The sequence below is a fragment of the Canis lupus genome, chromosome 5, assembly GCF_011100685.1.
Source record: "Canis lupus familiaris isolate Mischka breed German Shepherd chromosome 5, alternate assembly UU_Cfam_GSD_1.0, whole genome shotgun sequence".
NCBI lineage: Eukaryota > Metazoa > Chordata > Mammalia > Carnivora > Canidae > Canis > Canis lupus.
This window is the reverse complement of record NC_049226.1, coordinates 12,922,769-12,937,553: the sequence shown is the minus strand read 5'-3', so window position 1 is coordinate 12,937,553 and position 14,785 is coordinate 12,922,769. Positions and strand designations below refer to the sequence as shown.

The 14,785-nt window shown below is 47.4% G+C and overlaps 1 protein-coding gene across 2 annotated transcripts in view; it reads left to right on the top strand.

The window, feature by feature from the left end:
* Nucleotides 1-14,785, top strand: part of TECTA (tectorin alpha) — a 156,070-nt gene that overhangs the window by 125,091 nt on the left and 16,194 nt on the right. For both annotated transcript variants that reach the window (XM_038535875.1, XM_038535876.1), the window contains 3 exons: nucleotides 1,434-1,995; nucleotides 9,732-9,931; nucleotides 14,002-14,385. In XM_038535875.1, the coding sequence (XP_038391803.1) occupies nucleotides 1,434-1,995; nucleotides 9,732-9,931; nucleotides 14,002-14,385 (1,146 nt within the window). The remainder of the gene's footprint in view (nucleotides 1-1,433; nucleotides 1,996-9,731; nucleotides 9,932-14,001; nucleotides 14,386-14,785) is intronic.

Genomic DNA, 14,785 nt, shown 5'->3' with positions numbered 1-14,785 from the left:
ACTTGGTCCATTTGGGGAACTGCAAAGTGTTGGGTATTGCTGGGGTAGGGAAAGTAAGTGAGTTGGGTCTGAGAGACACAGGGGCAGCTCCTGGAGAGCCCCTTGTGATATGCTGAGTGTATTAAACATCTTACTCAAGCCTTGGAGAGGGTGTGAAGTATTGGATTATGGCTTTCAATTGCATTAAAAGCTGTTGGAGTGGCATAGTGAGTGAATGCGGGGCAATATAGAGCAGAGAGACCAGTTAGGAGAGTATTCAGTAGTCAAGGTGAAGGTGGTGGGGGTCTGAACCAAAGCAGTAGCAGTGGGGGTGGGAGAGTGTCAGTCAGGGGAGAGATTAAGATCAGAACAGAAGGTGTTTCTGGTCAGGGAGCAATCTTAGAACACCCCCAGAGGCACAGCCACCTGTCTCTTGAGAAAAGAAGATCAGCTCTCCCAGCCCTCCCAGTAGTCTTATTTTCCATCATGCACCCACCCAGCCAAGGACTATAGGATTTGGCTCGTCTGAATCAAAATAGTGCAAGGGCAGTGCATTTCTGGAGTTGTTGTGTGTTAAGGGATTTCCTTGTATTATGAATTAAAAATATATGGGAGGAAACACGTGTCAAGGGCCCTCTCAGCATGAGGCATTGCACTGGGCATCCGGCCGGAAGTGAGGGGAAGATGGATATAAAGATCAATAAAGTGTGGTTCCTCCCCTCAAGTTGCTCTTGATCTTGTAGGTGAGACAGAAATGTAGACAACTAACCATAATATAAGGCAGATCGTGATGCCGGCGTCAACAGCGGTGTACACGTGCTTGATCCCGGCCAAAGGTGAAGAAGAACACAAGCATAAATAACATTCTGGTTGCCCAGATGAGGGAGCGATTAATTCTCACCACAGGCTCAAACAGTCTTGCTTTATAGAAGAGGCGACATCTGAGCAGGGTCTGGGGGGGAGAGAGGGAGGTTGGCAGGTGAAGAATGGCATCCCAGGTCGAAGGACCAGCAAAGTCAAGTCATTCTTCAGGAGAAATAAAAAAAAAAAAAAATCCCAAAGGAATGAATCAACTGGGGCTTACTGAAAACAAATCCGCAAGACAGCTGGAAATAGAAACACTGGAGTTCTAGATTTTGGTGTTTTTGTCTAAACTTTAATTGAATTCTTATTACCCTCTCATTACCTTGGAGAAAACAGTTTGAACTCCTGGGGGGAATAATGCGATGTAAACAAAAGGCACTGAAATAAATAGGTGTATTAGTGTACAAAGGATAGTCATTTAAGTCTGTTCAAATCCTAATAATAAGAGTTGACTGACGTGAACGACCTACACGCCGAGATTCCAGCCAGACCTGCCTCTGGGGCCGCCGCTCTAGAGACAGATGGGCAGGAGAGGCGGGTGTTCTCTGGGCCAACCTGATTTCTCTCCTGCCACCCTGTCTCCCCCGTAGGTCAACAACGAACGCTTGTATCTGCCCCTGAAGCTGGGCCAAGGGAAAATAAATATCTTTTCCTTCGGCTTCCACGTGGTGGTGGAGACAGAGTTTGGCCTGAAGGTGGTGTATGACTGGAAGACCTTCCTGTCCGTCACGGTCCCTCGGAGCATGCAGAATGGCACGTCCGGCCTGTGTGGCCGCTACAACAGCAACCCCGACGACGATCTGGAGATGCCCATGGGTCTGCTGGCTTCCAGCGTCAGCGAGTTTGGGCAGAGCTGGGTGAAGAGGGACACCTTCTGCCAGGTTGGCTGTGGGGACCGCTGCCCGTCCTGCACCAAGGTGGAAGGCTTCTCCAAAGTGCAGCAGCTGTGTGGCCTGATCCCCAACCAGAACGCGGGCTTCACCAAGTGTCACAGCAAAGTCAACCCCACCTTCTTCTACAAGAACTGCCTGTTTGACTCGTGCATCGATGGGGGTGCGGTGCAGACCGCCTGCAGCTGGCTGCAGAACTACGCCAGCACCTGCCAGACTCAGGGGATCGCCGTGACCGGCTGGAGGAATTACACTTCCTGCTGTGAGTCCCTCCCCCTCCCTCTCTCTCCTCCTACCTTGGTCGGTGGCTGTGGGAGGGCCAGCTTCCAGCTCCGTGGGAGTCCACTGAGCAGAGCCGTCTAAGGACACGCACCTGGAATGGAGTTTGACATCCGCAACAGGATATGTAACCTCTCAGAGCCTCCATTTCCTAATCCGTAAGATGGGGATAATGCTCACCTATTTCACGTGTTGCTCTAAAGATGAAATAAGCATACATACATAAAGCACCAGAGCATCATCGTGTACAGCATTTGGACTCAGCTCAGGGCACAATACAATTTTAAGAAAGGGCTAAGGGACGAAGCGTTAGTTAGGTGGTTGGTTTGTTCTAGAACCTCACAGGCCCATCACCGTGCCGGTAATTTCCATGCTTTTTCTAAGTGTGCTATTCTGTTTGATTCATACATGTCATCAGTCTTAGTGCTAGAAACATAGTGGAACGTTAAAAGCGTTAGAAAAAGAATTAGAGCCCCTGGATTCTAGCCTTGCTCTGTCCTTAAGGGTCGGTGTGACCTTGGAGCAATTAACTTCCCCCTGATAATGCTGTGATAATGCTGCTGCCTACACCCTTCATGCCACAGAAACATCCAGAGGATCAAATTAGGTAATTGAAAGCATAACACACTGTATGCATGCCAAGTGGTGTTGTTGTTATATTAATGGCTTGCTCTGAGCCAAGCCTGGTGCTAAACACTTTATCAACATTATCTCGTTTATTCTCCTCAGGAACCCAATTAGTCAGGGAGAAACAAAGACTCCGAGGAGTTAAATAACTTGCCTAAGGTCCTACAATCTCAGTGGCAAAGTCAGGATTCGACCTTCTGACCCCAAAGCTCATACTGTCAACCCATATACAATGTATTGGTGTGCTCTGTACTAGAATAATCTGCCTGCATTGAGCATATCCTAATAGGAAAGGACTGAGCGGAGAAACCACCAGTGGTCTTTGGCCAGCCTGCCTTGGTCCATTTTCCCATCTTGATCTCATTAGCTATAGCAAATTTCTCCTAGGCCTAACTGTATGAAAAGGCTACAGATGGATGCTGAGTGCACAGAACCCTAAATACGTGATCCAGTGGGGGGTCCCAGAGAATAAGCTCCCTTTCCATCCTGAAAAAGAGGGGATTTTGATGAAAACCCAGAACCGCTATTGTAGTTTAAGGCTCCCATGGCTGGTTTACATTCTACATAATTGGAATTGTGTAGATTGTGGGGGAAGGATGGGCCGAAGTAGGGAGAGGGAGGGATGGACGCCAGGACCTTGTTAGCCAGGCTCGGTCCCTGAGTGGGAGGTGGGGGGGGATGATGCCAGCAGGAGTGACTGTCCAGACTAATGGGCCTTTGGTGACTTCAGTGAAATAAATACACCTATAAACAAGTCAGGATCTGGAGACGTCCCCAGAGCACCTCTGGATTCACTGGGGGTCAGCGTGGTGACCAGAGAGCAGGAGAACTTGCCTTCACCTAAATCAGAAAGCCACGCTTTGGCCCCCAGGACCTGGGGGAACAGGCAGGGAAAGTCTGTTGGGAAAGAGACCGCCTGCTTCCTCCTGAGACTTACTGTAGGGCATTCTCTCTGTTCCTGTAGTCGGGCCACGGTGGCTGAACCACTCCCTGGGGGGCTGCGATGCGGGTCAGGCAGAGTGGACGCCAAAAACCACTGCTTCTAGCTGCAGTGCATGGGGAACTCATGGGCAAGAGCTGTTTTTAGAGGGGGCTAATGTCAGGAAGCCTCACTTTAAGTTACAGGTCTCAATTTTTGTCACTTGTGGAAAGGAAAAGGAATTGTGTTGGGAAGCCTCTTCCCTACCTGGGAGGAAGAAAATGTCCCTACCCCTATCATGCTTGGACCTGCAGGGCTAAAAATAATGCAGGATGGGAAAACAGTTTCGAAAAGACTCTTCAGGATATAAAGACCATTTTTTCTTGTTCTTCTGCTTTTCCACCAACAACCCTTCCCTCTCCCCTCCTCAGACTTCTGCACAGACACGGGTTGCCTCCGTTATGTATAGTAATGGGGAGCTCTAGCCAAGGCACTCAGAGTAGAGTCTGTCCTGCCTCGCCATTGGCCTTGGGCCCCATCCCGGCCTAGACCAGCTGCCCGCCAGCAGGGCTGAGGCTGGGCTGCCTGAGCTCCAGTTAGACTTGCCCCCACCTCGGCCTGTCAGGACGGGGGCAAAGATCCGAAAGAGAGCTCCTGAGGAGAGATGCTGGTAGTGACTGAAAAAAAAAAAAAAAGAAAAGAAAAGAAATGCTAAAATAAGAGAAAAAATTATACTTTAAAGAAGGTATGTGGGTGGGGATGGGGGGGCGGGCACAGTTGGAGCCGCTGAGTTTTCCATTTTGAATTTCAGAAGCAGAGAAAAGCTGCAGGAGACTGAGTCCTAACTCAGTCATTCCTCATTCCGTCTGAGACACTGGTGAACGCGGAAAGCTGTGTTCTTTGGCAGGGTGGGACGTGAACCTCTGAGAAGTGAGGGCAGGGTTCACATCCCCCTGCCCCCAAGAATTAGTCCAATCCAACACTCACATGTCGACATACAAGAAATGGCATTTTCAGGAACAAGAGGGGTAATCCAGAACAGCCTGTTACACTTACCCCTTATTGGTGACAAGGCAAAGTTCTGTTGTTTTTCAATGGCATTGGCTGTTCCTATCAATGGGATAATTGATCATTATTATTGAGTAAGAAATTGATAATTATTACCAATTATTAATTAAGAAATTGATAATTTCTTACTCAATTACCTATTTGTAAATGCATTGGAAAACTTCTTCACCCGAGTCGACCGAACAGGTTTAGAGGGGGTGAGGGAGGTCAGTCTTCTTCATTACTAACCCCTCCTTCGATTCATTCAGGTAAGTGTCATTCCTTCAGCCTCCTAATGGGGGACTTAAATTAGTAGATGGTGAGAGGACAGTAAGCCGTAGGAGAGGAAAAGCACAAACGCCTAACAGTGACTTGGCTCTGACTTCGTGCCAGGCACTATTCTAAGTGCGATACAAATCCCCACTCATATTCTCCTACCAGCCACCCTGTGAAGCAGGTGCTATGAATAGTCCCATTTTCTAGAGGAGGAAAGTGAAGCTCAGAGAAATGTAGGAACTTTGCCAAGGAAAGTGGCTACAGGCAGGGCTCTTTCCACTGGGCAGCGCCGCCTCTCTGACCCTGAGTGGGCCAGGAGCTCTGGGGACTGGGGACTCCCACCCCGATGCTGCAGGGGGTGTGCAGGACTCTCTGTACAGGACCAAGTCGGGGGGGGGTTGTCTTCCAACTTTAGTGGGCCACCGTGAGAATGAAGTGGGCTGGTGTCTCGTAGTCTGTCCCGCCCCACGGTTGACACCTGGTGAGTGCTCAGTCAGAGCTGGGTATCATTTTCATTTTCCCTTCTATTCAGAGTCCTGGATCCAATGTCTGGTAATTAGGGCTTCTCTTACAGATTTCTCTGCAGATCCAATAAATTCTTGTTGAATAAATTCTTCCCCTACGACAACTGTTCCCACTATTAATAGCAGAAGCTGTCATTGAGGTATCAGGCAGCGGACTAGGAACTTTGCAAAACACACCTCATTTTACCTTAACAACTACTTGGTGAGGGAGACATCACCTGCATTTTACAGAAGAGGAAATAGGCTTAGAGACAGTAGGTAACCTGCCCAGGTGGCACCGCTAATTAGTGGCAGAGCCAAGGCTCAAACCAGTCCATTGTCCATTGCATTGTTCTACATCACTTTTCAGGGGGATCCATGTATCCACGTCCCCCTCAAGACACAAAGGCTAAATAAATCAGTGTACGGGACCACAGTGGAAATCCAGGGGTAGAACCATCATCCCCCCACGACTCTCTCGGTACTTCATTTGGGTGGAGAAACTCAGTATTAGGAATTTTAAAGCTTGTTCTCAAGAATCAAATGTTTATTAACCCTACCTGCCCTGTTCTCAGGACTGTTAGGGTGTCACAGAAGAATTGGAAGTATAAAATAGTTTATAGTCTAGTGGGAACTTGGAACAACAATGCACATCTCTAAATAGGTAGTGTATCTTCTCGGATATTAAAATGTATTGTCGAGCTTCTGTAACAAAACCAAGTTAACACTGGCACATAAACAGAAAGATCAACCAGTGGGAAGATGAGAAAATCCAGAAATAGGCCTAAACACTAAAGAGAAATTAGTATTCCGCAAAGCTGGTGTTTCAAATTACTGGGCGGGGGGGGGGGGGGGGGGGGGGGGGAACGTGTTCTTCAATAAATAGCAAAGGGACAAAGGACAAAATAGAAAGGGGGAAATTACTAAATCCCTCTTCACTCCTCACCCAAAAATAAAATCCAGACAGAACCAAGATCAAACGTAAAAATGTAAGTTATAAAAGTACTAGGAGAAGACAAAAGCAGTTTTGTTTTTGTTTTTGGTAATCTTGAAGTAGACAGGGCCTTTCTAAGCAAAACGCCCGAAGCCATAAGAAAAACCTGATAAATTCGACAACTTTAAAAATTTAAATTCCTACATGGCAAAAGCATAATCGAACACAGATCCCCCTCCCCCGCAAAAAAATAAAAGAAGCAGCAATTTAAAAGCCAAACGCTAAATATTTTGTAACACATGACAGACACAAGGCTATTTTTAATTGTTAAAAAGCTTTTACAGTGTAATAAAAAAAAATTCAAGAACACAAAATGTGCAGAGGACACAGGCAGCTCACAGAAGAAGACATATATATCAATGGATCATAAACGAGTGAAAAGATGATCAGTCCCACAAAGAACTCAAACTAAGGATATAGTAATTTTTTCAATTTTTTCTATTGTGGTAAAATATACAGAACATAAAATTTACTGTCTTAACGATTTTTAGGCATACAGTTCAGTGGCATGAAGTACTCACATTGTTGTGCAGCTACCACCACCATCCCTCTCCGGAACTCTTTTTATCTCGCAAAACTGAAACTCTATACCCATTAAACACTAACTCCTCATTCCCCACCCACCCCGGCAGCCGACTGTTCTGTTTTTGTCGCTATGAACTTGAAGACTTTGGATATTTCCTATAAGTAGAATCACACAGCATCTGTCTTTTTGTGGGTGGCTTATTTCACTTAGCATAATATCCTCCAGGTTCATTCATGCTGTGGTATATTGCAGGATTTCCTTCCTCTTGAAGGCTGACTAATATTCCATTGTGTATGTAGACCACATTGGCTTGCCAATTCATCCGTCCAGGGATGCTTGGATTGCTTTCGTGTTTTAGCTATTGTGAAAACTGCTGCTATGAACAGAGACATATAAATGTCTCTTTGAGAAGCTTCTTTCCATTTTTTTGAGCATATATCTAGAAGTGGAATTGTTGGATCACGTGATAATTCTATTTTTAATTTTTTGAGGACCTACCATCTTGTTTCCTACAGCAGCTGTGCCATTTTTGATTCCAAAGTGCATGAGGGTTCCAATTTCTCCACATTTTTGCCAACTCTGGGTTTTCTGGGTTTTTTAAATAGTAGCCATCCTACAGAGTATGAGCTGGTATTTCATTCTAGTTTTGATATTTATTTCCCTGATGATTAGTGATGTTGAGCACATTTCCATGTGCTTACCAGCCATTCATATATCATCGTCTTTGGCGAAATGTCTATTCAAGTTCTTTGGCCATTTTTTAATGAGTTTTTGTTGTTGTTGTGTTGAGTTTTACGACTTCTCTATATATTCTGGGTAAAAATCCCATTCTTAAACAGGATGGAGATACATATATATCATATTTGCATATGACATTTAATCTTTCATATTTCCAAGGACCAGAAGGTTGCTAAATAGTCAGTGAGGTGCTAAACAGTCACTGAGGATGTGGGAAAATAAACCTCCTTATGTAGCCCTGGAAGGAGGATGAACTGGCACAGCCTCTTTAAAGGGCAATTCAGTTGCATCTCTCAAAAATTTAAATGTACATACCCTTTGACCCAGTAATTCTGCTTCCAGAACTTTATTGTGCAGATTCATTTACTCATGAGGTCAAAGATATATGTCTACGGATTTTCACTGCAGCATCATCATAAACACAGGAGATACACACACCATGTAGCAGTTCAAAAACAGTAATTCAAGGGTAATGGAAGGAATACAGTCATGAAAAAGCAATGAGCAGGAAAATAAGCATATTATGCTCTCATGCATGTGAAAAACTGGGGATGGCATATACACATGCATGTGCCCAGTTGCACACACATGCACACACACATGCACACATGCACACACACACACCTGGATACTTATATATGCATAGAAGATTTCTGGAAGATTCGACTCTAATCTGTTACCAGAGGTGATTTTCTGTTGCACTTTTACTTGCATGGCTTGCTTGCATTGTCTCCCACATGCGGGTATTACTTTTTAAGTTAAATGCCAAAAAAATATAGATCGTGGTATTGGTTACATGAACCTATACATGTAAAATCCATAGAACTGTGCACCCAAAAAGTCCATCTTTGCTATTAGATAATATAAAAAAATAGAATGTGCCCCAAATGTATCCTGTATATACATAGAGAGGCTCCAAGGGGATCCCTGGGTGGCTCAGTGGTTTAGCGCCTGCCTTTGGCCCAGGGCGTGATCCTGGAGTCCCGGGATCGAGTCCCACGTCAGGCTCCCTGCATGGAGCCTGCTTCTCCCTCTGCCTGTGTCTCTGCCTCTCTTTCTCTCTGTGTCTCTCATGAATAAATAAGTAAAATCTTTAAAAAGAAAAAAGAGAGAAGTTCCAACATAATAGTACTCATGCTTTTCATGTAAGCTGATTAAAATAATAGCCTCTATTGAACTTTCAAGCAGACCTGTCTTTAATGATTGGGTGACCCTGAACATGTATGTGCTAAGCACTGTTCTAGGCACACCGACTCACAGAAGTCCTCCCCTCACACCATGAAGTAGGTGCTGTGAGTGTCTGCATCTTACAGAGACCGAGCTGGGGCCCAGAGAGGCTAAGTGACTGGCTCCAGGCTCCTGCACCTGGCTCCGGAGTCATGCTCTTCACCAGAACCCTAATTGCCTTCTATGAGATCATTCCCACGCATTTGAAAACATTAGAAAATAGTACACACACACACACACACACACACACACACACGGCACACACTTGCCTCCTCAGAAATCCGGGAGCTCAGGGGCCTACTGTTTATGCATTCCTGGTTCAGAAAAGATTCTGTGGAAGTTCTCGGGAGAAGGCGAGTTGCCATTGGTGTAAGGCAGTGGGAGGAGTGAGCTTTGCCAATAAGAGGGGGCTCCCCCTAGGGCTAGAAGAGTGAGGAATTTGGGTAGGCCTAGAGGGTGAGGAGGGTATTAATAAGGGAGATCAATACGAGCGAGGGTCTAAAAGCAGGCATGAGTGTGGGTCGCCCCTGAAGGTCATGAGGGGTGCCCGGCTGAAGTCGAGATGCATGTCGGGAGGTGGGGTGAAGGTAGCAGGTTAGCATGGACCTCAAAACACAAGGCTGAGCAGAGGACAGAGATTCTGTGAGGGAACTCCAGTAGCTTCATCAGCTCTGTGGTCCGTCATTTAAGAAGTAATGAGTCAGATGGAGGCTTTCCAGAAGCAGAGGGAGTCGTAGTGAGAAGAGGTGGCACAGCTCACTCCCCGCCAGGCCTCTGTCTGTCTCTGTCTCCCCGAGTTGAGGAGGGAACCGTGTCTAGTCCCCGTGAGCGCCCGAGGCCTGACCTGTGTCTTGTGTTCCAGCCGTCACCTGCCCTCCCAACAGCCACTACGAGAGCTGCGTGAGTGTCTGCCAACCGCGCTGCGCCGCCATCCGCCTCAAGAGCGAGTGCAACCACTACTGCGTGGAGGGCTGCCAGTGCGATGCTGGCTACGTCCTCAACGGCAAGAGCTGCATCCTGCCCCACAGCTGTGGCTGCTACGCCGACGGCAAATACTACGAGGTAGGCAGCCCAGCCTCGCCCGGCCCTCCCGCCGGCTGCCAGCTTCTCCTCAACTCCGAGAGCTTGGTCACAGTTGACCGCTCTTCCCTCTTCCCTATGAAAAGATGGTGCTGGTCTGCAGGGAGCTGAGGCGGGGCAGAGAGGTTAAGGAGAGGTTGGGTGAGGCCCTTGCTCCCTGAGAATCCGACGAGGAACCGAGTTGGGGCCTCACTGCCCTCCTCACTGTCCTTGGCTCTGGCAAGGCCTCCTGCACTTGAGCTCCACTAGCATGTGTCTCTCTCTCCGCCATGCCTCCCTCTAGGCCCTTCTGATTTCCTCACCTGTAAATCTTAGTTTGAAAGCTTCTGATGTGGCTATAGCTGGGAAATATGGTGGCTGTGAATCTGACATTTGTAGCTGTCTTAGCTAAGGACATTTTTAACTAGAAAATATGGTGCTCGAGGCCAAGAGGAATGGCCTTCCTTCTTCGGGCGATTGAAGCTCCATGAAAGTGTGTGAAGGCCACCATCTCCTTGTGTGCCATTTGTCACTCGGGCACTGTCCCCAGAGCCCTCTACCCGACTACTTAATGCTGTGCCCCCCACTTTCCGCCCTCTGCTTCCCTCTCTATGGGCACTTCGGCATGGAGCTGATGAAGGTGCCCTTTGTAGATGTCACTCAGTAAGGCATTATGTAACAGCTCGCTGAATCATTTAGTTTTTGTACTTTGAAATCTTTCTTTATGGGCCTTAATACGAAGCTAGAAAAAGTCTTGCCTGGAGAAAGCATTTAGTCTGTGGTTCTGCCTCAAGCCCAGTCTCTGTTGAAATGACATGCACATCCTATATTGGCGAGTAGACAGGTAATAACTGCAAGTATCGAGTATCTGTTATCTGCAGATCCCTGTGCTGGACGTGCTGCTGGGGATGATAAAGCACGTCCCCTGCCTTGAGGATCTTAAAATAAGCCTATTCAGGAGAGAAAAACATGCACTTTAAAGAACAAGAGAACAATTACAAAATAACATATTAACAAGTGAAAAATAATACCCTACAGAACTAATCCACTTTAAATGAAAAAGAATAGCAGCACTAAAAAAAAAAAAAAAAAAATCGAATTGAAATGTCTGAATTGGAAATAAATTAGGCAAAAAAAATAATAAAGAATGTCTCCTTTTTGTAAAAATGCATTGCCTTGTTCAAGAACAACCGACTCAACTTTGTTCTGAGAGTACATAAAAGCCGGGGAATGTGGGGAGTTGCTTTAGTTTCATGTTCGGTGGGAAATCTGCTTCAGTTTGGGAAGACGGAAGTGGAGCAGAAGATTAGAACTAATCAAGGCAGACTTCCAGGAAGAGGTGGGTTTAGGTCTTAGAAATACTGCTTATTCGAAAGGAAGAGGCAGGTCATGTGAGAAAAGAAATAACAATACGTTCATCTTTCTCATAGTCTTGGAGGAGAGGTTAACCAGGCTCAAAGCTGAAAAAGCACTCTTGCAATCTCTGCTCCCGGGTCCAGAGACTTACTGAAGTGTCTGCATCCATCAGGGGTGTCACGCACCCCTCAACAGGGATGCTGAGTGGCTGTGGCATAATGAAACAGGAGCCGGGTTTGATCCTAGCTGAACCACACCACTGGTGATGTGACACTGAGCGAACTGTGTCATTTCCCTGAGCCTTCGGTGCCCTGTCTATGAAATGTGGCTCCTAATACCAATTCCATTCGGTGGTTGTATAAATAATCTACGCCAGGTGCCTCGCCTAGTGCCTGGCACCTAGCAGTTCAGTAATTGGTAGATGCTATTGTGTTTGTTGTTTTTATTCCCTTGCGTAGCATTTTGTCAATAAAAAAATCCAGGCGTGTTAATGAAATGATGCGTATAAAAGCCCTTGGAACTCTCAGGAAATGCAGGTACAGCTCTCAGCGGCTATTAGCACTATAAACATTATTATCTGATTTTCATCAGACAGTCAGTGGGTTTTGACAACGGCTTCTATCTAGGAAGTAGCAAACTCACAGAACAAATAACGCACATCTCCTTGCCACCATTCAAACAAGCTTGGGGGCTTGTTTATACAACAAATTTCCTTGGAAATAAAGGGAGAACACATCTAGCCATTAGCATGTAGGGTAATCACCCCGCTGTCATTGCCAGGTCTAATTAAGGTAAAGAAAGCCGCGCTGGGCCCAGTGAGTTCACTGTGAAGCTACCTTCATGATCAAGTTCTCCTGTGGGATAAGTTATTTACTCTTTATCATATCCACATATGCCAGGTTATTTTTCTCTTTCTGCCCATGTAATGTCTGACTTCTTATCAGAGAGAGGCCAGACCATCCACTCAATTATTCTGCAAATCTGATAAGAGAAATGAAGTCAATTTGCGAGGCTGCTGGCACCTAGACTATTTTACAGGTCTGGAAGGAGGAAGGAGGGAAGACTTGGTTCCAGGAACTAGCTCACTTTGAGGATGAAAGAAACAGCAGTGGCATCTTGAAGTGCACTGCCCTGAGGAAACCTGTCCTGGGAGATCTCGTTCTCTATCTATTTACCTTTGAATCTGGGTCATATCTGTATGAGATAGCTGGGATTTTGATAAGTCCATAGATAAAGCAGAAAATGGTTGACCAGACTGAAGCAGAGGCCTTCTTGTGCCTCGTTAAAACCTCTTCTCTGGATAGCACCATTCTGGTAAATTGAATTAGTGCCTACATCTGTACCACACGGTCTACTTGTTGAGACCACACCCCACCCGGACAATCATGACCAATTTCTGACAGTTCCCTGGAAGTTCTCAGTCTAGAACCATTGCAAGTTCAAGAACACAAACTCCACCAAGTATGACTGTGTCTACAGATTGTTGCTTGTGTGGGGAAGAATAGGAAATAGGCTGCCACCATGGGGGATATACTCTGCTATGGGTATTTTAGATAATGGTATAATCCCTCACCTTCTCAAGAAGGATGAGTAGCTTTTCTTCAGTAAGAACTGCAGCTACGATTTATTGAGTGCCTACTCTATGCCAGGAAACATGCCTTATATTTAATTTAATCTTCACAACCGCCCTGCAAGACTGTGTTATCACCTCTAATTTAAAGCTGAGCAAGGGCAGCCCTGGTGGCTCAGTGGTTTAGTGCTGCCTTCAGCGCAGGGCCTGATCCTGGAGACCTGGGACTGAGTCCTGCGTGGGGCTCCCTGAATGGAGCCTGCTTCTCCCTCTGCCTGTGTCTCTCACGAATAAATAAAATCTTAAAATAAAGCTGAGCAAACCAAGGCTCTGGGAGGCTGCTAGTGCTCCTCGGGGTGGCACAGGTAGGGTGGCAGGCCTGGGCCTGAAACCCAGAACCTCCATGTTCTCCAGATGCCTCACTTCAGAACACAAACGAATGGCAGTCCTTGCTACAGGACTAAATTCCAAACAGCTAGGTATAAAGACAAAGTGTCGAGTGCAGGAGTACCGTGAACTGTTGAAATAGGAATCAGAATCGACTACAGCTTTCTTTTAACCTATTTAAGATACGAAAAGGGCCAGTTTGATCATTCTGGAGCGAGTTGGAATTGCATCGTCGAAGTGGAGACAGTCCTTGCCGGAATAATTTTCTCCCAAGAAATTTTTTCCCCCCGTCTTCACCTGCTTCCTCTAATGGCTAGCCATTCACAGGTTGGCTGTGATTCTTTCCACCATCCAGCTGTAGAGATTCCCAAGTTCTTAAAAAAAAAAAAAAAAAAAAAAAAAAGATTTATTTATTCATGAGAGACAGAGAGAGAGAAGCAGAGGGAGAAGCAGGCTCCATGCAGGGAGCCCGATGCAGGACTCGATCCCGGGTCTCCAGGGTCATGCCAAGGTCACGCTAGACCCCTGAGCCACCCGGGCTGCCCGATTCCCAAGTTCTTGATGGAAACCAATAAGGACCGACTTGCATAGTGTCTGGCGTCCAGGGGCGCGGACCTGAGGTCAGCGCGGTCCTGCCCGGGGCGCGCCCTCCAGCCCCATCCAGAGGCGGGCGCCCGGGGCGGCGGGGGGCGGCGGGGGCGGCGGGGGGCGGCGGGGCGCGGGGTCCGCAGCCTCACAGCCGCCGCCGCGTCTCTTGCAGCCCAAGCAGCTCTTCTGGAACAGCGACTGCACCCGGCGCTGCCGCTGCTTCCGCCGCAACCTGATCCAGTGCGACCCGCGCCAGTGCAAGTCGGACGAGGAGTGCGCGCTGCGCAACGGGGTGCGGGGCTGCTTCAGCACCCGGACCTCCTACTGCCTGGCGGCGGGCGGCGGCGTCTTCCGCACCTTCGACGGCGCCTTCCTGCGCTTCCCCGCCAACTGCGCCTTCGTGCTCTCCACCATCTGCCAGAAGCTGCCCGACATCTCCTTCCAGCTCATCATCAACTTCGACAAGTGGTCGGCGCCCAACCTCACCATCATCTCGCCCGTCTACTTCTACATTAACGAAGAGCAGATTCTCATCAACGACCGAAATACTGTCAAGGTGACAAGCCTGCCCTTGAACCTTGAGAAGCGTGGCCCGGAGCCAGGGCTGGGTTTTTTTTACCCCTGATGACCCGGGGTGGGGATAATAGCTTGTTGCTCCACGTGCGCCCTACACAGACGGCCAGATTGCAAGGAAGGAAAGCTACAGACCCTGCAGGCAGAAGGACGGGCCCTGTTCTGTCCCTCGCTGACAATTCCGAGGCCAGTAGTGACAACGTGGGTGCTGATAAGAGTCCCGGGTGATAAAATGGTAGATAATCCTCGGGGTGGCACAGGTAGGGTGGCCACCCTGTTGGCCAACTTTGACTCTGGATTAATTTCCAAAAAGCACGTTGTTTGTTTTTCAGAGCCTTTAAAAGTATTCTTGGCTCAGCTCAGCTGTACCAAGACCAGCTCTT